Raw genomic sequence first — 24,333 nt, 5'->3', positions numbered from 1 at the left:
AGCTAGAGCCCAGTTGGCCCCCGCTCCCCTGGATGCTGGGCAGCTGGTTCCTGCTCTGGGCTGGGAGCCAGGGTGAGAAGCCTGGGTGGCTGCGGACTCCTCTCCGGGCTGGGAGCCAGGGAGAGAAACCAGGGAGTCCCTCCCCCCCCACCCCGCACCTCCCAGCCTGCTCCCCACGGGGAGGGGAAAAGCCCCAGCAGCTTGCAGCCCGCTAGGAACCTATGGGGCAGCTGGGCTCCTGGCAGGGAGCTGCCAGCGGATCTGAGAGACTGGGCTCTCAGTTCCCCACACTGCACTTCTTAAGTCGTCAGAAGCGCCGCTGGTGAGGACACGCAGTAATTATTGTGATGGCTGTAAGTCAACCTAACATGGGTCGATTTAGGTTTCTAGGGTAGATGTACCCTTAATATTGGAACGAATTTATGTTCCCTGAGCAGCTTTTCATTATGAAAACCGTATTACCTCTGGAAAGCAGAGGGTGGCACTGCTGCAAAGTGCTTTAGTGTGTGGCATCTCTGTCATTAAGCGGCCCGCCAGCTTTCAGCTCTTGCTCTCAGAGGAGCTTTGCAAGGCTTAGCTCTAATCACACACGTTGTGAAGCCTAATTTAATATGCTCCATTGTCGCCTTGCTCCTCTCATTCTCCTTCCCTTCTCTCAGGCTCTCCTATGAATCTGCAGCGCTCATCTTGTGGGAGCTTTGGTCAGATCTGCAGCATCTCACACTGGGGGGCTATGCAGAGTTTGCCTGAGCAGAGTAGTGCCAATGTAGGTAGCCTGGATATAGATCTTCTGTAAGTACCAACGTTGACACAGCAGGACTTGTCGAGAGATCCAGCATCTTCCTCATCTGAAGCTTCTCTCTCACTAGACAATATTAATAACAGACAGAGGAAAATAATTAGGCTTATTGCTGGAGATAGGGAAGTTAAAAATTAAAGGAGAAACTGAACAGAAAAGGGCTGGAGAACGTGCACAGTGGTTCTTACTCACAGGGGGGATGTGGAGTTGCCTCTTTTAACTTACTGTTCCAGGTCTTGCAGCCGTGCCTTGCTCTGCCCTACTCCCTGCAGGGTGGGAGGGAATTCTCATCTCTGCAACTCCTACTCCTGGTATGTCCATTAATTAACTTATTCAGCTTTCTGGTGGCAAAAATGTCTTGTTCCTGCACTCACTGTCGATTCCAGGGCTGGGGTTGGGCTTCTCTTTGTGTTCATAGTCTGCTTTTTTTTCTGTGTGGGAAGCTAATCTGTGCCACACTTGATAAACCAATGGCGAGTCAGACTCACGCGGCTGTCTGTCCTTTTTAAAAACGCCTTTTCTCTTTCAGTGCCTGAGACGCTGGATTTTTTTTTTAATTTATTTTTAAAGTAGCCAGTTTCCCCTCTCCCTGCTCCTGCGTTTCTCCTGGTTTATAATACACCCATTCTGGCAAAAACTCACTTTCTCATGTCAGAATTTACACCTGGTGGTTTCCGTCTAGTTTTTTTGTGTGTGTTTATGCGAGAGACACCTTCATAGGTCTGCTGAGCTTTATTTCTAAGGCGTGAACGCTGCTGTGCATGTGTGGGTGTGACAGGTAGCGGAGAGGGAACTGCTCAAACTTTTTGTGAGTGGCTGTATCCGTGTTCCCACTCCCCTGACAACCATTCTCGCTGCAATGGCATTCTCCAAGAGGTGAGAAATCACAGGACTTCCTCTTGTGCGCCTTCATATTTCATTCCTTCTGCCCTTCCCCCTTTCTAATAACTGCACATTTTTCACATACTCCTGCAGTTGATGCCCAGCACCTCCCCTGCTTCTCTGAGCAGGTTCTGCTCTTCCCCTGTCTCCAGGAAGCTTGTCCTTCCCCTTTGTGGTGCTACCTGTTGTTTCCACAGCCAGTTATTTCCAAACAAGGGTCTCTTTGATGATAGATGGCTTCACTGCCCTAGCGTGACATGCTCTACGGTTACCTTTCATCAGGGCATGTTTTCTGTTCTGTTTAACGTGGACCTATAATCTCTTTTTAAGGATTTGATTGTAAAGTAGCAGGTCATCATTTTTGTTACCTTCAGCTATAATCAGCCATGTTTAGTTTAGGATTGTGACAATCTCCTGGTCACTAGACAGTGTCTGACCATAACAAACACTATATCTCCAAGAGCTAGAAACTGGCTTTCATGCTGCTACCCTTGTTCTTATGCTTCAGACCCCGCTCCGGGCTGGGAGGCGGGGTGAGAAGCCAGGCAGCTTTGGATGAGGCCTTATCCAAAGTCCAGTGAAGTCATTGGAAAGAGTCCTGGTCACTTCAGCTGGCTTTGGATCAAGCCCTTTAAACAAGAGCAGGAGAGTTTACAGAGCCTGCAGCTGCATGTATATTGTTCACTCGCTTGTTGCACATTGGAAGGAATAGAGTGCAGGCCCTTGCCCCCAAATGTACATGTTTTGTTTCTAGTGGCGAACTGTGAAACGCCTAAAAATCAAGATCCCAAACCTTAAACATCTTAAACTACAAAGTCATTTTAAAGGAGAGTAATTTATATTTTACTCTCTAGCAAAGACCTGAGTTCAGAACTCTGGGTTTACCTACTTCCTTCTGGGCTCATGTTTATCTAAGCAGGTTCTGAATGAGCTCTCCCCTAACGGCTAGTGATGAGCTGGGGGAAGAAGATTTCAGGAATGCCCTTACGCTACCTAGATGCGCAGCATGATGGAGCTGCTTTGCCAAAGTGTTCAGTTTTGGCTGGTGGTGGGTTACGGTTCACTTCAGCATCGGGTGCAAGGGTAATGAAATGTTGTTATCCTTATTGTATGTGCAAAGGGCAGTAGAATTTTACTTAGCCTGTCCTGATTGAGGGGCTCACCCCAAACAGACCCTCGCTCTCTAAGCAGGGGGTAGGAATGCCAAATCCCAAAGAAAGGGAAAGAGAGTGGCACCAGGTGTCCCTAGGTGGTGGTGTGAACTCTGCCTAAGGAGTCCTAGGGACCATTAGATCCTCTCCTGTTCACTGTTAAAAGACAGAGCTGGTTGGATTCCATTGAGAGTCCTTGTTTAGTTCAGTGATCGCTAGAGCTGAAATCAGTGACAACCGGGTGCTGACCCTTACACCTGGTGCGGGACGGTGTTGCAGTGAGAGACTGCAGAGCCTGCGCTAGCTGTGAGGTTCCCCACTACCTGCTGAAAGTGCTGAGATCTGGGGTACGTGGTGGAACCTCAGAATGTGATGTCGCAGCATAGAGAGAGCAGTGGCAGTGGCAGCCCAGTTGCAATGGTGGCTGCAGCAGCTGTGGTGTTGCTTGATGCCTCACCATCCCCCCCACCTCTGAGGTGTGAGGTGAATTCACACGAATCCACCTCTGAACTCGGGGTCTTCACTGACCCAGACAGCAACTGTGAGTGGGGTGCAGTGGAGGGCGAGAAGAAGTGACATGTTAAAGGAATATTTGCTGGACTTTCACACTGCAAGATGAGAAACGGGCAAAGGATGTGGCCCAATGTGCTCTGCGGTCATATGCTTTTGAATTGTGGTTGTGGTGTTTTCCCACATTAATGCTCTGTACCTTTTCCCTTTCATTGTTTTCTTTGCAATGCAAAGCCTCAGTGCTTGCGAGAGGGGCAATTTTGCATCTTGGAGGCACCCAGAGGTGGTGGTTGATTTTTGCAGATTACTGAAGGCGGGCTGAAGCTGGTTCTGTTTTGTATTGTTAAGAGGAACCCCTAGCAGCTGAACGCAGCCTTCCTTCCTGCCAACCGTGCCTGGCGGAAGGGCTGCGGTTATAAACAACGCAAGCCATGTGAGGCGTGGCACTCCCTGCACTATTTAAATGGTAGTGATTCTGGGCAAAACTCATACGGTAGCCAACGAGAGTTCTTGCATGCGTAAAAGCTGCAGGATTGGGCCCTTGTCAGTCTCTGCTGCCTAGACACAGGCTCCTGTATGTGAATGGCAATGCGGACAACTGTGAGAAGCTTTTCCTTTTTCTAACTTTGTAGCGTGAATGTGATTTTCGGTGCTGTGAATGTACAGATGTGCTCATTTGTTTTGCCTGTCTTCCAGGAAAGGGAGCAGCAAACATACATACAAACACCTTCGTAGCTGTCAAATTGAATTCGTATGTACAATTTCAATAATTGTGCTTGTAAATTAGACCTGGAATAGCACAAGTACAATTCTGGAGCTGTGCCTTTCCATTTACACTTCGGTGAGAAAGGAGCTGGGGTTTCAAACTAGTATTTTTACACTGGTTTAAGCCCTTTAGTTTACTTGAGGAAGGAAAAAAAGCCTGATGTTAATTGGCTTATGCTAAGGATCGAGCTGTGATTCTTGGTCTCAGGTAAATAATGCATATGCCAAAGCTTATAGCAGTCAATAATTTATGTAAAAGACATAGCTACAGGGACTTAAAATCATTGAATTATTCTGGGAGCTGGTGGAATGTGCTTTCTATAATCTTCAGCACAAGCTGCCCACAGACTGACACACACAGCAACTGCACGTCCATTCCCCTTTCTCCTCACCCCGCTGACATGATGACTAACACATTCATCACATACATTCCATTAAAGATTCTGCTGCCGCTAGGGGAAGAAATTGCTGCTGCCTGTCTTTGGAAGGGCAGGAAGGAATATGCCTTTTGGGGGCTGGCAAATGTAATTTATCCAAAGGCTGCCACTGGGTTCACAGCCAAGAAATTCCAGTTTCTGGGCTTCAGAGGTTTCAATTGGCAGGATTCCTCCGTAGTAACCAGCCCTGCTACTTCACTGCAACCTGAGAAAAGCTGCTTCATTAACTCTACTTGGAACTCCTTCAATAGCACATTCCTTCTCCGTGAGCTGCCTTGAAACCTGTGAGGGGGCTACTTCTCGGGCCCGGAACACATTGGCTCGACTGATGATATGTTGCTCTTCTGTGGTGGAGCGAGGGCAGTGGGTGAAAAACCTTGTTTCTTTTTTATGGTGCAGCTTCGAGCCTGACCTTCCTGTTTTTCCTGAAGCTGAAGGGTCTGGCCCCATCTGGCCCTTCAGCTGAGTGTTTGCACAATGACACCGTGTCCTTCCTCTTCCCCTCTGCCATCCCCCAATTCTTCTGTAAGACCAAGAGCAAGGCAACCTGGCAATTGCTGCAGCCTTTGTCTTGCTGCAGTAGGTTCTGCCCTGAACTCTCCCCATTCCCAGGGACACAGTAACCCGCTGGGTCTGTGTTACTGCTGGCGACGGCCTGAGGTGTAACGCCGTCTTACGTACAGCAGTCGTGGGGATCCAGTGAAAGGCCTTGGAAAGACCTAGGTGGAGTCAGAGAAAAGCTTGCCTATAGCGAAAGGAATTAGGTGGCATTAGCCAGGCAGTGATGGACGTTGCTGTGCTGCAGTGTTACCAGCACCTCCATGAACTCCCTGGTCACCAGCTTCATGTGTATTGTGTGTAGAGAAGAGAACCCAATGAGAGTCAGAGCACAATTAAGTAGCGTGGGCCAGACCTTCCACAGCTGTTTTGCGCTTCTCCAACATGGGGGGGGGGGGGTGTTTGCAGGCAGGTGCATGACGACATGGTGAAAACCTGGCCTCTTGTGGAATTTTGTCTGGGGTTCACAGCCTTTCTCTCCCTCCTGCAAGGGATAATAAAGCTAATGGTGTCGAGAGGGATACGGGCTTCAGGGTGCTGGTGGGAGACAGAATTGGCTGCAACTGCTTCAGCTGCGGTACCGTCTGAGTGAGGCTTGTTATCCAGGATGTGAATAAAACGGTGATGAACAGAAGTGCTGCTGATTGTCACTGCACGGTTATTAACGGAGCCTGGTGACTCCGCCTGCAGAATCTCAAGGTTTTGTCACTTAGCCCAGGTTGGAGGGGACGGGACAGCTGTGATGACAATACCTTGCCTTACAGTGCTACAGCCGGGTTTCTTAACCCCGGGCTTGGGACCCAAAATCGGGTCGCCGGAATGTTTCAAAGGGTCACGTCCCGCTGGGCTCGCCTCCCTGCTCCAGGCACTGCAACCTGTGGGGTCCCAGCGCCGCTCAGGTTTGGCCCTGCAGTCAGGATGACGGCAGGCCAGGTAGGCCAAATCTGAGTGAGTGGCTGCCACCCCCGGTCACCACTCCACTTACACAGATTTGGTCCAGTCAGGAGGGTGGGGCCAAACCTGAGTGGCTGCAACTCCTGAAGGTTGCAATGCCCTGAGCGGAGCAGAGAGGAGGGCAAGCCCAGCCAGCCCCACAGAGCAGGAGCTGCCATGGGGGGGTGAGTGCTGGGCAGGACCCACCCAAAACCCCCGTAGGGCCTCCACCCTCAGACTACTTAGTGCGTTGCGACAGGCCATGAACGTTTACAAATGGGTCCTGAGCCGAGAGGTTAGAACCGCGTCCAGTGTGCAAGGGGAGCGCTCGGGGCTGGCTCCAGGACTGGCCCGGGTCAGCTCAGTTCAGGCCCTCTTTCTCTCCCTCCAATGCACACAGCCGCTTGTGCCCTCAACCAATGGAAAGTCTGCGGCTCACTAGGCTCCTCCCCTGGGTTTGATGAGTTCGAATCCCGGTCACTGTGTCTGCAGGATAAAGTAGCCCAGCCCCTGCCTCCCTGTCTCAGACTCTCCTGTTACTCCTGGGGCTCAGCTGATCCCTTGGAGCTGGCGTACTTGTGTTGTTTCCTCTGGCTGGGCTTGCAGTACATTTGCTTCCTTCCTTCCCTTGCTGGTAAGTGATACAGCGTGTTTGTGAACATGCTTCCGGCTAGCCAGGATGTGGATCTGGCTGGGTTAACCCGAGTGGGAGACCGCCGTGGGACGAGCATGAGACACACCGAGGTAAGAGCAGCCTGCGAGGGGTCTGGGGCCAGAATCTCTCTCTCGCACACAAATGCAGTCTAGCTGGATCAAATAACCTGGGGTGTGTTAAGGGCCTTAATAGTCTTTATGACTCAGGTCTGCGAACACTTGTGTAAGGTGGGTTGCTGATGGCATTGGAATGAACTGGTGCACTGAGATGGGATCACCTGAGACCAGGTGAGTGAGGTAAGATCTTTCATTGGATCAACGTCTCTTGGAGAGTGGGACAAGCCAAGAAAAGACCAGACAAGCTTTCCCACACCCAGCTCTTCGGGTCTGGGAAAGGTACTTCCAGCCTCACAGCAGAGTGCAAGCTGGGACAGATTGTTTAGGCTAAGTAGTTAGCACACGTTGTAAAGCACCATTCAAAGTGGAGTGGTCCGTTAACACACCCTCCCCCCACCAGTCTGCTCCAGGCCCTGAAAGGAGAGGGGAGGGGAGAGCATAAGGAGAAGAGAAGCTTTTAGAAAACATAGGACTAAGCGATTTTAGATATGGAGCTGCACTGGAAACAAGCCTTCCTCTGCAATGCATGCCCCCTAACCATGTCACCCTGGGCTTGTGCGTGAGAAACAAGAGGGAATCTGACTTCTGAGATCTTTCCTGCAAGCTCTGAAAACTGGCCCGAGGCAGGAGAAGAAGAATCCTGCCTGCAACCAGTTGAAAGATGGACTCTGTCTCATCAGCCCATTTCCCCTCCCCTAAAATGTTCCCCTGCTGCATCGTCTCCTCTGATCTATAAAACCCAGGGGACGCTGAACTCTATTCTGTCCCTGGGTCAGTCGGTAGTGGTCATGCGGTGTGAAGTTTGTACTGGTGTTATCATGAAGCCGCAGCAGATAAGGGGGAGCAAAACTGAGTGTTACCCAAACAGATCAGTGATTACCGGTTGCATTGGACCTAGATTCTGAGCTCCTGTAAGCCTGTGGAAATTTGGTAACTCCAGTGTCTTCACAGGCAGACCCCAGGGTAATTGAGAGGAGAATCAAGCCATTAGTATCTGTAACACGGGAAAGAAGAGATCCCAACAGTATGCAATCAAGGCAGATGCCCCCCTAACAATAGTCCCACCTGAGTACACAGGGCAAAGACTGAGAATGAACTGGCTGGAAGAGCAGGAATTAATGTTGCAACTCCTAGCAGAGTTGGGCGCCGGCTCATCTGTCCCGAGAGAATAAATGCTGATACAGAAACGTCCATGTAGCAGAACTTGCCAGTCCATGGATTCAAGCCCAAGGTGCTCGCTTGGTTTTTTTGCTCCCTGCTTGGTCAGGGTCACATACTCAGGCCTGGAAGGAAGGAAGAAGAGTCCCTCGGGTCACACTGATTCCTACGGCTGCTTGGGATTGTGGGGTTCATAGATGGAGCCCTCAGCCCAAATGACAGCTGCCGTGGCAGGGGGGGAAGCTGAGGCACTGAGCGGAGCTTGGAGGATAGCGAGGGATGGGCAGAGCAAAGGCAGCGAGCAGGGTCGCTAACATGTCGGGCGAATGTGCCAGCGTGCAGCGCGCTAGACTCATCCGTGTCTTGGTTGCAGATGAAGCCAGCACTGCCGTTCTACAGGAAGATCTGTTATGCCGTCGGGGGTGCGCCGTACCAGATGACAGGAAACGCCCTCGGGTTCTTCTTCCAGATCTTCCTACTGGACGTTGTGCAAGTGAGCGGCCGGTTTGTCGATGGATGGTGGGGCTCAGAAGCAGAGAGACAGACTCAGTATAGGAGTGTTTATGCAGGCGGGGGGGGGGCGCTCTGGGAGAAAGCAGGTCTTTTAGCTTGTTCTTGGAAAGACCTTGGTGGTGCTGGAAGTTCCTGTGAACAGTGTGATGAAGTGGAGATATTCTGGGGGGTTTCTCCGAGTGCTGTGTGTGTGCCTCAGTTTCCCCCACATGTTACTCCTGTATGTCTGTGATGGGACCCGCGTGTGTGTTCATTGCAGAGGCCACTAGAGGGTGGTTGGGCTTTCCCCAGCCACACGTTCGCAGACAATGGCCAGACCCCTTTGCCCTCCTGGGTCAACCAGCTGCAGCAGGTTGTGGAGTCCAGGAGTGGTGGCCACCTTGCCTGGGAAGGAGACAAACGACTGGGGAGGGGCAAGGGGCCAGGTCTGGGGGGTGGCTGGCTGGAAGGGGAGTCCTCCCATAAGGGGGCTCGGGAGCAGGGCCTGAGAATGGCTCTGAGGCTCCCTAGTTGGTTGTTGCTGTAACGTCTAATTCATCTGCTAACGAAGTCTTTCTGCGCTGTGATCCTGGGAGCTAACAAACCCTCTGACTCCCACGCTGGCTGGGAATTGCCTCTGACGGCAAGGAGGGTGCATGGCCCCTTTGGGGCATGTCGGAGCTCTCCAGGATCCCGGCCAGGGGGGCTCACGGGGAGTTCAGGCAGTGCCAGGGGGCTGAACGCTCCGAGGCCAGATTCAGGAGGCAGCTGCACGGGGCAGGGGGCCAGAGTCCGAGCACTCGAGTCCTGCCTGGCTTCGCCCCGAGGGGTTCCAGAACCCGGTTCCTGGGGGACGCTGTCACAAACACCCCCCAGCTCCAAGTGCTACGCTTTCATCCCAAGCCCTAGCTCCAAATACCTGCAGGAGCAGGAGGTGCGCAGGGCGAATGCCCGTGTCATTCCACTCCCAGAATGACAGCCAGGGGCGACAAGCTGACACTCTGCACAGCTCTGGCTGCTCAGAACCGTGTCATGCCGCCTCTTTCCGCCTTCGGCCAGGACCCAGGATCTTGTTCACTTCCATGCCGTGGCCTGATCCAGCCGTCGCTTTCTCTCCCCCAGTTGGAATCGTTCTACGCCTCTTTGATCCTTTTCCTGGGACGAGCCTGGGATGCCGTTACAGACCCAGCTGTTGGCTTCCTGGTCAGCAAGAGCCCCAGAAGGAAGCGTGGCAAGCTGATCCCATGGTGAGCATCGGGGTCTGAGGCAGAGCAGGCGTTGATTTGGCTTTGGAGGCCAGGCTCTTTGAGGACTTGGACCTAAAGCATCCGGCTGCGAGCTTAAAATGGGCGTTTCGGGAAGGGGGAACGCTGACCAGAATCATTCGCCTTGTACCAAGTGCAGTTGTAACTAGCGGCACTGTCTCCGAGATTCACTACACATTCCCAGTGGCTGGGGGTTTGAGCCTCAGTGGCTCTCAGCTGTGCTATATGGAGCCCTCTCGACAATCCGCTATCCCACGAGCTGAGCCCTGGGAGGGTGGGACGCTCTCCTGTGCGGTGGGCCGCACAATAAATAGAGAGAGGATTACCACGCTAACATTGAACGCCCCATATCCTGCCGGTGGCTGGACCCCTGCACCTGTGCGGCGCCCACAGGGATCCCACGGCTGGATCAGGGCCTTGAATATTGGAGCTGGGGCTGAGAGATGCAGAGCTGGGGCCAGCACGGCTCTGCTGCTTCCTGTTCGGTTTTTTCCCTTGGTCTGAGCAAAGCTGCCCTCTCCTGCTCGCCCTGATTCTGCAGCGGACAAGCCCTGGCATGGAGAGCAGGGCAGGAGGTCAGCACCAGCAGCACAGCTTCGGCAGTTATAAGCCTGCCTCTCGCTTGGCTGTCAGTGCCTGGGTCTAATCAGCTGCGCTTGCCCCTGCAGGATTGTCTCCTCCATGCCATTCGGGGTGTTCTTCTACTGCATGGTCTGGTTCACCCCCTCGGACACCATCCCTGCCCACCTCCAGTTCCTTTGGTACCTGGCCATGTACTGCTTCTTCCAGACGAGCATGAGTGTAAGGACCACAGCGCCTGCGGCGAAGCGTTTCAGGAGCCGGCATCACCTTGCTGCAGAGAAAGGCTAGGCAGGCTCTTCCCGTTTCTAAGTGGCTTGTCCCCTGCCCGGAACTGAGACAAAACTGCATGTGGTTCTCCCCCAGCTCACAGATGACAGGGATGCCATTTTGAAGTGCGCCGTGAGCGTGCGAGGTCACGCCGGCGGGGGTGGCCCGGCACATTCTTCAAAACGGCAGGTTCTCTAGGGCTTGATGTTGCACGTGCCGTGCAAACCATCTGACCTCACACGGGTCAGGGTTACCCAGGAATGCCAGGTGCCTGACCCCCCTTCCCCCGCCCTGCAAGTACCAGAATCTCCAGCTTACTGGGGGTGCCTGAGTGGCCCCCCTAGAACAGGAACTCAGCCCGTAGGGGAGCTCACAGCTACTCCCATGCCAGACTCTCCCTGCAGGGGTGCTGCAGGGAATGCTATAAGAGCGCGGCTGTGGGCGGCACTCACAGCTGCTCCGACGCCCTGGGTGCTGTAGGGCATGGGAGAGGATAACTGATTATGGCAGAGGTCGTCTTTAGGGCGGGGGTAAAGCTCGGTTCGTCCCGCCCCAGCCATTCCCAGCAGGGCTCGCTGTGTGGGACGGTCTCTGGTTGGTCATCTGGTAATGGTGGTGAACCAAGGCAGTAGTTTTAGTTCTTGTCTGTTCCCAGGAGGGGCGGGCGGTGTCTGCCGCAAGGAGGGGGGATGGGAGAGGCAGGCGATCCCTGTATCGGACAGAGGAGAAGCGGCTGAGTTGTTTGGTGTCTGAGCTGTTTTTCTCCCCAGTGCTATCATGTGCCATATTCCTCACTGACCATGTTCCTGGGAGGCAACCAGCGTGACCGGGACTCCGCCACTGCCTACAGTAAGCGTCTCTGCCCCAGCGCAGGGTTTCCTTCACCGTCTCAGACCTCTGTGAGTTCTTTCCAGGCTGGAGGGGCGCTGTCCCTGACTCTGTGTTTGCAAGAGGATCACACCAGTGTATTACGAAATGTAAAACAACACCACCCCTGCCACACGCCACACTGGGGATCCACATCTTATTGCAACAAAACAAGAACTGGGCTATAATTAACCAGGGCCGTTCCGATGGCTTGGATCTCAACCTCAGGGCACGTGGCATTCCTCGAAGAAGTTCTTCTTCTGCTAAATCAGCCCATCCATGGGGCAGGCAATGTCACACTGCAAGGGGTGTGGTTATCCTGAACGCACGCAGGCCTTGGGCTTCTTGCTGTGAAGAGTCTCGGCGTAGAAGCATTTATTAAACGAATAACTCCCATGGAGACCCAGGACTCGAACCCTGGCTGATCAGTTCCAAAATTTTGGGCCTCTGTCACTGGAGCGAAGGGAGAAATTCCAGAGCAGGCGGAAATAGTAGATCTCTTATCCGCTTTGTAAGCAGCCACTAGAGGGCAGTCTCACCCTTTCCCGCCCACAAAGCCAATACATTGCATGGCATGGCACCCGCTGGCCTCCCTTTCCTTAGGGAATCTGCTCTGAGGCTCATGCCACGAGGCTGGCTGACCCCTGTCCCCTTTCTCCTGGCCCTTGGCAGGAATGGGGGTGGAAGTATTCAGCACCCTGGTCGGCTCGGGTATCCAGGGGCAGATAGTCGGCGAGTACCATGCCAGCATGATGAAAAGCTGCAGTGTGCCCAATGCGACTCAGTACAACAGCACCTCCCCGGGGCTCACCGACACCTTGGCGAACACGGTAAGTACCTGGCCGCTGCCCCCGGGCGGCTCGCTCTGTGTCCCCCGTCCCCTTGCAGAGCTCTGCGTGGGACAGCGCTGTCTGTGCTCCCTGCTGCTGGCGCCTGGGTCGTGACAGCGGCATCGGCTCTTGTGTTCCAGCGCAGGGCGTACATGATCGCCTCGGCGGTCCTGGGCTCCCTCTACTGCACGGCCTGCCTGGTCCTCTTCCTCGGCGTGAAGGAGCAGCCCGGTGAGCTCACTCTTCTGTCTCCTCTTGTCACGGTTTGGATGGTGCCCTGTGGCCATGGCTCCGGGTGCAAGTCCTGCAGCGGAGGGAGCTGAGCATCTGCTGGCAGGGCAGGCTGGCAGGAGACAGTGCCCGGCCGATGGGTGGGAAGGAGGAGGATCGAGGGGCATGGACAGCCTGCAACGCAGTGAGAGTCGATGGCTTGTTGCGTGCCAGCCTCCACCACCACCCAGCTCAGGTCAGCTCTGAGGAGGCCTCTCCCCGCTATCGAGTTCAGGCCAGGAGGGCGGAAGAGAAATGAGATCTCAGTAGGGCAGGGCAGGGCCGGTTAGGGGGAGCCCGGCCAAGCACAGCAAAGGCCTCCTCGGTGGCTAGGAGCGAGGTGGCCTGGGGCAGTGTTTGCGGCTCTCAGCTTACACACACAGCCCCCGTGGGGTGGGGCTGGCAGGCCTGGGGGTGACTCTGCTGCTCTTCCTTTTCCGTCCCTGCAGGACCTCTTGGTCCCTTGGGGAAGATCCAGTTGCCCTTCTTCCATAGCCTGCGCGTGATCCTGGGACACCAGCCCTACGTCAGGCTGCTGTGTGGCTTCCTCTTCATGTCCCTGGCCTTCCAGGTACGATCGCATGGGGGCGATAGGGGGAGTGGCTGCAGCATGGGGCCAGCTGGGCTCTTTCCCAAAGTCCTGGGGCAAAAGTGTCTGACTAACGAGGAGGAGCAAGTCCCCGAGGTCCCCGAGGGGGAGCGGCGGCTTGGAACACAGGAGCCATGCGGGAAAGGGGCAAGGAGGAATTTGCACAGACTCCAGGAGCTTTCGCCATCGGTGGGATGGGCCGTGTTTAGGAACCCGCCAAGCCAAGCCCCAGGCTCTCCCTTTCCATCCCTGCCCCCGTACCATGCTAGTAAACGTGATCTTGTGCCAGCGGGGTGCAGCACCCTGGCGTGAGACTCTTGTGCCAAGACAGCAGAGGGGTGAGTGGGCCGGGAGAGACTCCTGTGCAGACCCTTGAACTCTCGGTCGCTGGTTCAAACCCATCCCAGCTCTGCAGTGGTCGGAAGCTGTCCCTGCTACGTGGCGCTAGGTGGCCTCTGGGTCACGTGTCCCATGTTCTCTGTCGGGTTTGCAAGGGATGAGTGTTGGTATCCCAGAACACACACCCCCCAGCAGCCTCAGCAGAGTGACCAAGGAGTGAATGGGCAAAGGGAATGAATAGTGGGGGGTCCACGCAGGGCACCTTGGCAGGCGGTGTGGGGGGGTCTGCCCCGCTGATGCCCACGCTGCGCCGGCTCTGTGAGCGTCGAAATGCTGGCCTCCGCGGCTGCCGAGCTGATTCTTTTCACCGGCCGTGAACTCACAGGAGCTTCGATGTTTTTAAAATTAAAATAAAATGAAACCACCCCCGGGGGGCAGGTGGGAGAGGAAGGCCTGATGATATGCAGTGCAGGGGTGGGAAGCCACCCGGCGACTCACCAGCTGAGCGCCACGTTGGACAGGTGGGTTCCAAGATCCCTGGAAAAACGGATGGGGAGTCAGCAGCGTGGGGGGAGCTGGTGGAACAGCCATCTCCAGCTGGCGATGCCTTCGCAGCCGGCTCCACTGCCGGCTCCTTTGGGGCTGGAGAGCAGGCCCTGGAGCTAAGCACCGAGCGTCCGTGTGTTTCTTTCCCAGATTGCTCAGGGGATCTTCGCCGTTTTCTGCACACACGCTGCAGGGCTGGCGGGGAAATTCCAGCACTTGGTGCTCATCATGCTGGTAAGTCTGCGCAGTGGGACCTGTCTTCCCCACAGCCCCCCATGGGGGCCCCCAGAGTGGACTCAAAGGAGAGGTTGAACCCCAGTCGGTTGCAGGCCCCGCCCTCCTCTTTCACCTAGCGTGACAGGAGGTTGATTGGACACCCTCAGCTTTCTCCAGGTGGGCTGGCCGGGGAGAGGGCAAGCGTGGCGCCAAGGCCGGCCGGAGGGATTTCAGCGTCTGTGCTGCCCGTGTCCCCCGGAGCATGGACGTCTCCGGGGAAATGCTGCGAGGGCGCCCGAAGGCCTGGCTGAGTCTCCCGCTGTGGCTCTGTCTCCCCCAGGTCGTGGCGTCCCTCTCCATTCCCTTCTGGCAGCGGTTCCTGGTGCGTTTCGGGAAAAAGCCAGCCGTGTTTGTGGGCCTGTCGGTGAGTTTCCTTTCCTCCTCTGGCTTTAAATATAGGTTTAAACTGAAATCCCTACAGCGCTTCTGCCCTGCCCCCTGCAGCACCTCTGTCCGGAAAAGGCTGGGACTGGATCCCCCCAATTAGCTGTGCTAGCCTGCTCCTTACAGCCGCTGCTGGGAGAGGCTGGGCCTGGAGCATCTGAAAGCCCCTGCCCCAATCCTGGCAGTGACGCTTGGTGCACGCGGCCCCCGCCAGAGCAGCTACGAGCATGTCCTTAACCAGTTCTGCCCCATTCCTGAGAGCGCCTCCTGCTGGACAGAGCTGAAGTTGGGTTGGTGCCTCCGTGAGCCCCTCCTCCCCAGCACCGCCTCTCTAGTGCCCCTCTCCCCAGCTGTGGAACACCTGCCCATAGGGAAGGCAGCGCAAACACCAGCTCAAGGGTCAGATCCAGCGGGGTTTTAAACGTGACTGGCCAGCAAACACAGGTCTCCAGCACAGCTGCTTCCAGAACGTGGAGGGTTGGCTGTGTCTCTGCGCTGAAACGCCTCCTGTGCGAACTGCGCAGGCTCGGCTCGGTGCAGGCAGAGAGCAGGGAACGCGCAGGCTGTCGAAGCGCGGCCTGCCCTGCTGTGTCCGCTCAGCACCGTGCCCGATGGCTGCTTTGGGTCAAACCCCCGGCCTGGGCGGTGACCAGTACAGAGACTGCAGCAATCCCAGCCCGGCTAGGGAGGCAGCCAATTCCCCGCCCTCCCCCTGGCATTTCCTTAGAGCTTCTGCCCCTCAGGTTAATTAACTTGGCAGCCTCAGACCCCATGTGATGGGCACTGCTACCCCCCTTCACAGACAAGGCGCAGGGAGATTAAGGAACGGCTGCTGGGATGTCCGGTGAGTTTTCCCAGTGAGGTCAGGGTTTGTGGGGACGCTCACACGGTCAAGCCGTCAGGGTCTGAGTGTCCACAACGCCAGTCAGTGCCAATGGGAGCTGGGGTGCTCAGCACCATGGAGAGTCAGCGTTCCAGGGCTGCACGCATTGCTGGGAACCAGGCCCCGACTGTAGGTGCTCCCCTCTCGGGGCCACGTGTACAAAGGGATGCAGGTACCTGAAGATGGCATGATTCACCGCCAGCAACGCAATGACTGATGGTCTGGCAACGCCATGCACCATGGGGCATTCAGCCGGCACCCAGGCTGCTCCGCGCGCCTCTCCCCATCCCACAGTCCCTAGCGGCAGAAGGTGCCGAGCTGCACAGTGGGCTAGCTGCCCACGATACACTGCTCTGACTGTCGATACTTCAGCACCACGTGTGGATGCGTTTTTGGCGACAAAATGAGCGCTGGGCGCAAGTGCTGTCATTATAGCGCTTTTTAATCACCGATTTAACGATCGTCGACAAAACTTTCTAGTGTAGACAAGGCCCTGGATGCAGGCAGCTCCGCTGGGAGACGGGAGGCTTTAATCCCTGGTCAGGATTTGCGAGCAGAGGAGAGGTTTACATGGAGAGGGCGGGGAGCACGGGCTTTGGTTCCTGGGGAGTTGGAGGGAGGTCCATACATGAAGAGCAAAAAGAACATAAGTGCTTCTCTTTCTCTGTCTCCGTCCCCCGTAGCTAATCATTCCTGCCCTCATCGTTATCACCCTAGTGAGACACAACTTCCTGGTCTTCGTCTTCATGGTGATAATAGCGGGCTGCAGCATGGCTGTGCTCTACCTGCTACCCTGGTGAGTGGAGTGGTTCTCCGGGCCACGTGTTGGGCTGCTCATGCCTGGACGGTTAAAGAGCTAGGAGGAACAAACTGAATGGGAGTGGGGGAGTTTGTTGGGAAGCACTATTGGTAAAGGCCTAGACACATGCGCGTCTGCGTGGCCAAATAACTGAACAAAGGGGGGTGGGCACCTTTGTTGTGGGCGTGAGTGGCATTAGACACAGAGGTTTGTGTGCCACTGGCGTTTAGCTCCGTGATTGTTCAGCACGGGCATTGCGTCCGTCTGTGAACGCTCTTAACTCCGAGTTAGCTGTAAGCCGTGTGGGGCAAAACACTTACGTTTTGTCTAGTCCTGCCTCCTGCAAAATAGCATCCAAGGCCCAATTTCCACACATTTGCATGCCTAATTTGCACATGTATTTACAGCAATGGCACAGCTTAGGCCAGATGTGGGCAAAATACAGCCCACGGGCTGGATGAGGCCCGTCTAACATTTCTGTCCGCCCCGCCATGCAGGGGCATAGCTATGGGTGGGCCTGGGTGAGCCATGGCCCACCCACTTTGAAAGCAGGCCCACCCAATCCATTGCTTCAGCTGCCTATGCTCTGCTTAAACAAGCTACCCTGGAGCATCAGGCAGCTTTTGTCTGGTCGCTACCCAAACTTCCAAACTCTGGTCACGTGGCCGGAAGAGGAAGATCGGGAAGCGACAGGCCGAGAATCACTAAGCTGCCGGACGCTTCAGTTAATAGAGTAGAAATGTGCAGCCCATGACGACTTACCAAAATCCATGGAGTGGCCCCTCTGCTAAAATGATTGCTCACCCCTGGTTTAGGCACATAAGTGCACACACAGTCCTGAAAATCTGGGTCCTACTGTGGGTTTTTTTTCTCCAAATCATAGTCAAAGCTTTGACCAGTGTTGGAGAGCTGCAGTGTCAGACGCCCGCCGTGGCTAACAGGAGAGAACCAGGGCAGGCAGCAGCGTTGGGTTTGACTAGCACCTTTACCGTCTGTTCACCCCCAGGTCCATGCTACCGGATGCAGTGGATGATTTCAGACTGAAGAACCCAAAGTGTCTAAACCTGGAAGCTCTTTTCTACTCGTTCTATGTTTTCTTCAACAAGTTTGCAGGAGGGCTCTCCTTGGGGATATCCACCATGAGCCTACAGTAGGCCTCAAACTCTTTCTATTTATCATTGGGTTTACAGGTACCCTGTGGGAGAGGCTGGAAGGGGCAAGCTGGGAGTGCCCCATGGCCCATGTTCTATACCGTTTCCTACAGCACCTCCTGCTGGGGGTGGCTGGAACTGGGGGGGCACCCCATGGCCCGTGTTCTATACTGTTCCCTACAGCACCTCCTGCTGGTGGTGGCTGGAACAGGGGGGCACCCCATGGCCTGTGTTCTATACCGTTCCCTACAGCACCTCCTGCTGGAGGTGGCTGGAACTGGACGAGCTGGGAGTGCCCCGTAGCCAGCGCTCCTATACCATTCCCTACAGCAGTTCCTGCAAAGCAAAGCTGGGCGTGAAGTCTCTGTTTGCTCCTTTCCCGTTCTCTGCAGTGACTTACTGGGACTGTGGTGTGTGAAAGCGTTGCCATTGCCAGCGCCCTACCCAGGGACTCCTGTTTTCTAGGGGAATGAAGGCCAGTGTTTCCATGGCGGAAAGCTGGTGCTCTTCTAGTTGTGTTTCTCTTCAGTTTTGCAGGTTACAGAGCCAGTGACTGCACACACAACCCCTCTGTCATTCTCACGCTGCGGATACTCATGGCCCCCGTCCCAATAACCCTGCTGCTCATTGCCATGGTCATATTCTGCTTCTACCCCATCAATGAGGAGCGGAGGAAACAGATGAGGGTGGAGATGGAGGCAGTTGGGTAAGTGCAGTGCTCTCTGAGGAGGGTTTACTGTGTTCTGCAGTTTGGTCCCAGTGTCCACACTAGAACTGTCCAATGAGCCTTGCACAGATCTCGTTCGCAAAGGAGATGGCTGACTCAGAGGAATTCCCCGGCGTGAGTATATTATACCCATTTCACAGTGGAATTCAACGCAGATCTCAATCTGCACTCAGTGGCAACCAGCCAGGAAATACTTCTACACCTTTTCCCAGCGAGGAGCTCCCCCAGTTTCCTCTCCTACACTGCTCCCTGTAGTGGTTCCGGTTGGGGAGCTGGGATTATTGTCTTCATTTAGGCCAGGTGGACCCTGCCACTTACTTCGGTATAATGTACGTCACGCAGGGGTGCGAATAAGCCACCCCCCTGAATGATGCAAGTTACACGCCAGTTACTTAGCGCCAGCGTGGACAGCCCTGTGTCAGTGGGAGAGCGTCTCCTGCCGACAGAGCTACTGCCTATCGCGGAGGTGGATTTATTAGGCTGATGGCAGAACTCCCTCCCACCAGCATAGAGCGTCCTCACCAGACGCGCGATAGTGGTGCAGTGCTTCTAGTGCACTATGCCTATGCAGTGCTTCTAGTGTAGACTAGCCCTTAGACTTTTACTGAGTACGCTGGGGTTTTAAAGTTCTTTATACAATGCTGTGCCACCCGTTCCAGGTGTCAGCTTGGGGCCTCCTAATGCGTCAGAAGAAGGCTGAATTGGGAAGCTTCAGGAGGTATAACGTGGCTGGCCAGCAGTGATGGCTCAGTCAGATGACTCCTCCCCACCCTCTACACTGAGATGGGGATGACCAGAAAACACCCCCCATTTGCTAGCAGGCAGTGCTGCCTCCAGAACAATTGGAGATATGGGTCCTGAAAAGTGGCTGAGCCAGAATGATTGTCCCCCTGCTCCCTTTAGTCCCCATGCCTAGACATTTGGGGAGAAAAGGAGAATTTGCTGGTAAATAAACCCGTTTATGATCAGGGTGGCTCCATGTTGATGCAGTGGAACAGGGTCTGGGACCAAGGACTGCATCCTCCTTCTCTCTCTCAAATGAGTTTTAAGTTGGATTTCATTCATTTCTGTTCTTTTTAACAGTCGTCGGCTAGAGAATGAAAACCCAGGATAAACTAAACACTGAGCCAATCTTGAGAAATGCACTTGGACCCCACAGCACTGCATTCTGCATGTCTTAGCTTTCGCTTTTCTGGCAACTCTGGAACAAGACCAAAGGGTGGGGGAGATAAAGGACGTGTTTTGGAGAGCAAAGAGAGAGTTTCTCTTTGGAAGATCAGGATGGATCATTAGCACCGAGAGCTACGTTTTGAGGGACATACCACATTTTTTAGGAAGAACATTGTATGCGTAATATATTTCTGGGTCAGCAGACCTGCCAGATGAAGTCTCCTATATTGTACTAACCTGCCCATCCCATTAGGAACAAAGTAACTGTCACACCAGAACAGACCGATGGTCCATCTCATCCAGGATCCCATCTCTGACAATGGGATGGTCAATGCTGGTTGCTTCAGAGAAAGGTGTGAAACACCTCCTTAAAGGCCCTGCCTGAATAATACTGCACCTGTAAGGAGATGGGGGAGGAAGGGTCCTTTTGACCCTATGTGGTGATCAGTTCCTGCCTTGCATCATGAAGATTTACTTCTGTCAGGTTTCTAGGTAATGGGAGGCAGGACTTGTGTCAGGAGCTTGGGATCTCAGTATCAGAGTCAAGCTGCGTCAGAAATCAGGTCCAAGGTCAATACTCAGTATTGGGGTCTGTGCTGGCTTTCCAGGGGTTGATTGGGAGTCAGAGCCAATGTCAGTGCCAGTTCAAAAGCAGGGCATGCACAGCAACTGGCTCAGAATCCACATTGTTGTCTGAACCCTTCCTGGATTGCCCCATGGGTTTATATCGGGTCAAGAAGCCAATTAGGGGTTGCTGGATCACTGTCCATCAGATCATCTGAGGTGGAATTTCCTGGCTGCTCAGTCTCTGCGGGTTGTGGGTTGCAGGGGCTGGCCCAGGTGACAGTGTGGGGATGGATATTGGTTGCCTTGTAGCCCTACAGGCCTGGGCTTACAACCTCCACCACTCAGAGCAACTGACTCACCATTCTCCAGCGAGAACGCCAAGTCAAAGAACTGCTGAATTCAGCCACGTGGAAATATGGGTTGGATACTGTGTAGAGATATGAGATAGGTTGTGGAGAGAATCAGCTGAGCTGGTTGCTACTGATTTGCTGTATCAGCAGCATTGTGCCTCAGAGTGGTACTTACTTCATGTTGTTGACAGGGCTGAAGGAAGCATGGTGGATGTAGTCTGTGAGGCTTGGGAGGGGTCAGGAAAAGTGGTTCACTGCCTGTTGTCAATGGCTCAACATCTGCCTTCATCATCTACCACAGAGATAGCTACAGTATTTTGGTCACCTTCTGGCATGATGCTGTTCCTGGAGGGCGGAGAGTAGGATTAACCTAGGTCACCTTGTTTCCCAGAGGGCTGGTCTCGTGTTTTTAAAGACAGAATCTATTATTCTATGGAAAGATGCCAAAGTTCAAGAGTAGAAATTTAAAAGGGAAGTACATGCCCCAAAGGAGAAGTGGTCACATCTCGTGACCTCTAGTGTCACCTTTTTAAAAGCCAACTATGGTTTCCTGTCTTGGGCTCATTAGCAGGCAGTTCAGCCAGTTATCAATTAGAGATGCCTTTCTCTGGGAAAGGGGTCGCAGGAATGAACTAAGCTACCTGTGATCTTGCTCTCTTAGGGCTCTCTTTATTAAAAGGTTTGCCTGGCGCCTGCCGTCTGCAGGGATTATGGCAGGGGTGTCAAATTCAGTCAGTGGAGAGGGCTGAACTGCGCTTTTATTGATTGTTTCTAGCTTTACAAAAATCATCATCTTGTACAACCTTCAATGCACCACAAATCTCCCACTGTGCAAAGCTCAAGGATGGGATCTGGTCCCCCTGTAGAGACTAAATTTTCAGTAAGTAAAATTGAATTGCATTTGGCATCATGCAACGGGAAAAAGTGAGCTGGGTATTTTTCAGGCCAGTGCTATTTCTGCTTTTTAAAAAACTTTTGTGCTTGCAGCTGCCCAATCTGCACATACCATGGCAGTATTTGTGCAAATCAGCCCCTAGTTTTGCACCCACTTTATTTGAAAATCTGGCCCTGGCACTTTAAGATGAATGGGGACGATCCCATCTTAGAGCTGTAGCGGGATGTCTGCAGACTGCCTGGCAGGAAGACAACATTGTATTAGTTACACACAGATCACATTTACTTTGTCATGACGGACAGAAATGTAACTCAGGAAAGCCTGGTCTGGATGTTCAAACTTACTGCGCTATATCATGTTGCGTCCCATTCAACACTGTGTATGTATTCGTGATGGCCTTTGTATGCCAAGAAATGAAACGTGATCATTACTCATGCTAAGAGTCGTATGATTGGCAAGAATTGTGTTCAGATGCATTTGCAATTGCTACATCGCACCATCTGGGCTGGGAAGGATATGTACTGTGCTGCACCATCCTTCCAGGTTGGGGTTTGAATGTAGATTTGTATTTTCTGATTTCAGCATTTTTTCCACTTTTTTTTTTTAATTATAAACTCAGAGGCAGATTTTTCAAAGTATTAAACCAATGCAAATGTTAATGTTTTCTTCTCTTGGTGTTTCTTGCTTTGCAAGCAGAAGCGAGGCCTCCGTTCACAGCTCTCCCTGCAGATCAGTCAGCCTGGTGGGGCATGGTGAGGAATCATTCAAGGAGAAAAGTTCCAGAGGGGTGGCCGTGTTAGTCTGTATACAGCAAAAACAACGAGAGTCCTGTAGCACTTTAAAGACTAACACATTTAATTTCTGCAGGCGTAAGCTTTCATGGGCTGTAACCCACTTCATCAGATGTAAGGAATAGAAATCAGAGAGGAGGTGTGTGTGTGTGTATATATATATACACACATCTAAGGGTAAGTAACAACAATGGGGAGGGTAGGTGTTAGCAAAGTCTATTCAGTTAGAGTAGTTGAGGCCTATTCACAACCATTGATTAGGAGGTGAGAATGTGTGAACAGTGACAATTACTTCTTGTAATGAGAGAACCATTCCAAGTCCCTGTTCAGACCCAGTCTGATTGTATCAAGTTTGCATAGGAGTTCCAGCTCTGCAGTTTCTCTTTGAAATCTGTTTCTGAAGATTTTTTGTAGAAGTATGGCAACTTTCAAGTCAGCTACAGAGTGTCCTGGGAGATTGAAGTGCTCTCCGACTGGTTTATGGATGTTACCATTTTTTATGTCTGATTTGTGTCCATTTATTCTTTTGCGTAGTGACAGTCCGGTTTGGCCAGTGTACATGACAGAGGGGCATTGCTGGCACATGATGACATATATTACATTAGTAGATGTGCAGGTGAATGAGCTCCTTATGGTGTGGCTGATGTGGTTAGGACCTGTAATGGTGTCACTAGAGTCGATGTGTAGGCAGAGCTGGCAATGGGGTTTGTTGCAGGGGTATGTTCCTGGGTTAGTGGTGTCCTTGTATAGTGTACGGTTGCTGCTGAATATTTGCTTCAGGTTGGGGGGCTGTCTGTAAGCAAGGATAGGTCTGCCTCCCACAGCTTGAGCGAGTGAGGGATCATCTGCTAGGATAGGTTGTAGATCCTTAATGATGTGCTGCAGAGATTTTAGTTGGGGGCTGTAGGTGATGGCCAGTTGTGTTCTGTTGTTTTCTTTGTTGGGTCTATCCTGTAGAAGGTGACTTCTGGCTACCTGTCTGGCTCTGTCAATTTGTTTCTTCACCTCTCGTTTTGCAGGTTGTAAAGTCTTACCATGAACTGAGATACTACAATCTGGGCTGACACCTCATTCTGCTCCCTGCTGAGTGAAGAAGATCTCACTATGGTGTCACAGGCTGACCACTGAGGTCTTCCAGCTCCTCTCTCTGTCTCAGGCAGCCCTTGCTGTGTCCCCTTGTCCGTTAAGAAAGTTCTGTTAAAGAGATCCTGGTAATCATGTAGGCATTGCAGCTGTTCAGCCCACTGTCCAGCAGGGAGTAAGATGAGAACACCAAATTCAAGGGCGATTTGCTCTGGGTCTTCAGAGGTGACGGAGTAACACACCAAGTCTTCCACAACAGTCAGTGCGGAACCACAGACCTAACTTAGCCCTTTTGTTTTTCTTCTGAGCTCTGTATCTTGAACCAGTATTTTCTAACACAGCCTTGTGGTGGAATGTACACGCCCACACATGCAGTCTGACAGGGAAGAGATTAAGGCAGAGCTGGAGGATGACAAAGCAAACTCGAAACTGACCCCAGCTACAGGTCTGAAGAGCCTTATCTCTCAGCTGGGAGGAGCTCAATGTTTCTCTTGAGAGCATGGCAGAGACATTGACAAAATGTTTGGTCAGAAGAGGTAGCTGGTTCCAAGAAAGTATAGGAAGCGCTTTGTTAGAGTTTAGACTGTATGTGGGGAAGGTTGACTGTGCAAAGCCACTTTCTTGGGGCTTATTGTTTGAGCTGGAAGAAGCCAGTTCTGATACTTCTAGGAGCCACTAAACACCTTTGCTGTGTGCCAGCAGGGTAGATGGGACACAGGGAGAGCTCCTGTGAAAGGTGAGTGAGCAGTCTACCGTAAGGCCAGAGTGGTGCTGAGCGCTCCTAGAGAGCTGGCTAAAGTGTGGCTGTGGGGTAATCACTGCCTGGAGTTTTTGACAAGCTTTCAGCTTCACTTCTGCCAGAGCACTTGTGGAAATTGGGGGTGTGAGCAGATGCCATTTTAATTTCTAAGAATATTATTTCTGTGGTACATTGCTGGCATTAATGCTTTTTGCCGGGCAACTTAACACACTACTGATGATGCTATTACACGAGATATAATCTTACCCACTACTGGTGATCACATCTTGTCCAATAGATCATCTCTAGCTTGGGTGCTTAGAATTATACTGGGGAAAGAGGGTCAACTAATTAGACAAAATGTATGCTAATTTTTAATTGCCATCTAAATGACTTGTGGGCCTTAGCACCTCTACAGCTCCACAAGGGAGGAAGGATCATCCTGTGGTTAAACATCAGGAGTGAGACTAAGGGATCTGCACCATGGCTGTACTGCAGGTTACTAAT

General features: G+C 53.0%; 1 protein-coding gene across 2 annotated transcripts; it reads left to right on the top strand.

Annotated features, from left to right (window-relative positions):
- Positions 1 to 3,842: 3,842 nt before the first annotated feature.
- LOC137156976 (sodium-dependent lysophosphatidylcholine symporter 1-like) lies at positions 3,843 to 21,872 on the top strand. Of its 2 annotated transcripts, none has more exons than XM_067554011.1 (15): positions 3,843 to 3,942; positions 6,675 to 6,779; positions 8,338 to 8,457; positions 9,579 to 9,703; positions 10,390 to 10,522; positions 11,341 to 11,419; positions 12,110 to 12,267; positions 12,408 to 12,498; positions 12,987 to 13,108; positions 14,162 to 14,245; positions 14,568 to 14,651; positions 16,238 to 16,350; positions 17,360 to 17,503; positions 18,034 to 18,210; positions 19,315 to 21,872. In XM_067554011.1, exons 2-15 carry the CDS (start codon positions 6,696 to 6,698, stop codon positions 19,343 to 19,345), a joined length of 1,545 nt encoding a protein of 514 aa, XP_067410112.1. In that variant the 5' UTR covers positions 3,843 to 3,942; positions 6,675 to 6,695; the 3' UTR covers positions 19,346 to 21,872. The 2 variants fall into 2 exon arrangements, with proteins under 2 accessions (XP_067410112.1, XP_067410114.1); XM_067554013.1 differs by having other exon boundaries at positions 18,891 to 21,872.
- The last annotated feature ends 2,461 nt before the right edge of the window (positions 21,873 to 24,333 follow it).

The sequence above is a fragment of the Emydura macquarii genome, unplaced genomic scaffold (genome assembly GCF_026122565.2).
Source record: "Emydura macquarii macquarii isolate MOO-44397 ecotype Brisbane River unplaced genomic scaffold, CSIRO-AGI_Emac_v2 contig_1483, whole genome shotgun sequence".
Classification (NCBI taxonomy): Eukaryota; Metazoa; Chordata; order Testudines; family Chelidae; genus Emydura; species Emydura macquarii.
The sequence above is the reverse complement of the archived record's forward strand: the minus strand, read 5'-3'. Positions and strand labels throughout refer to the sequence as shown.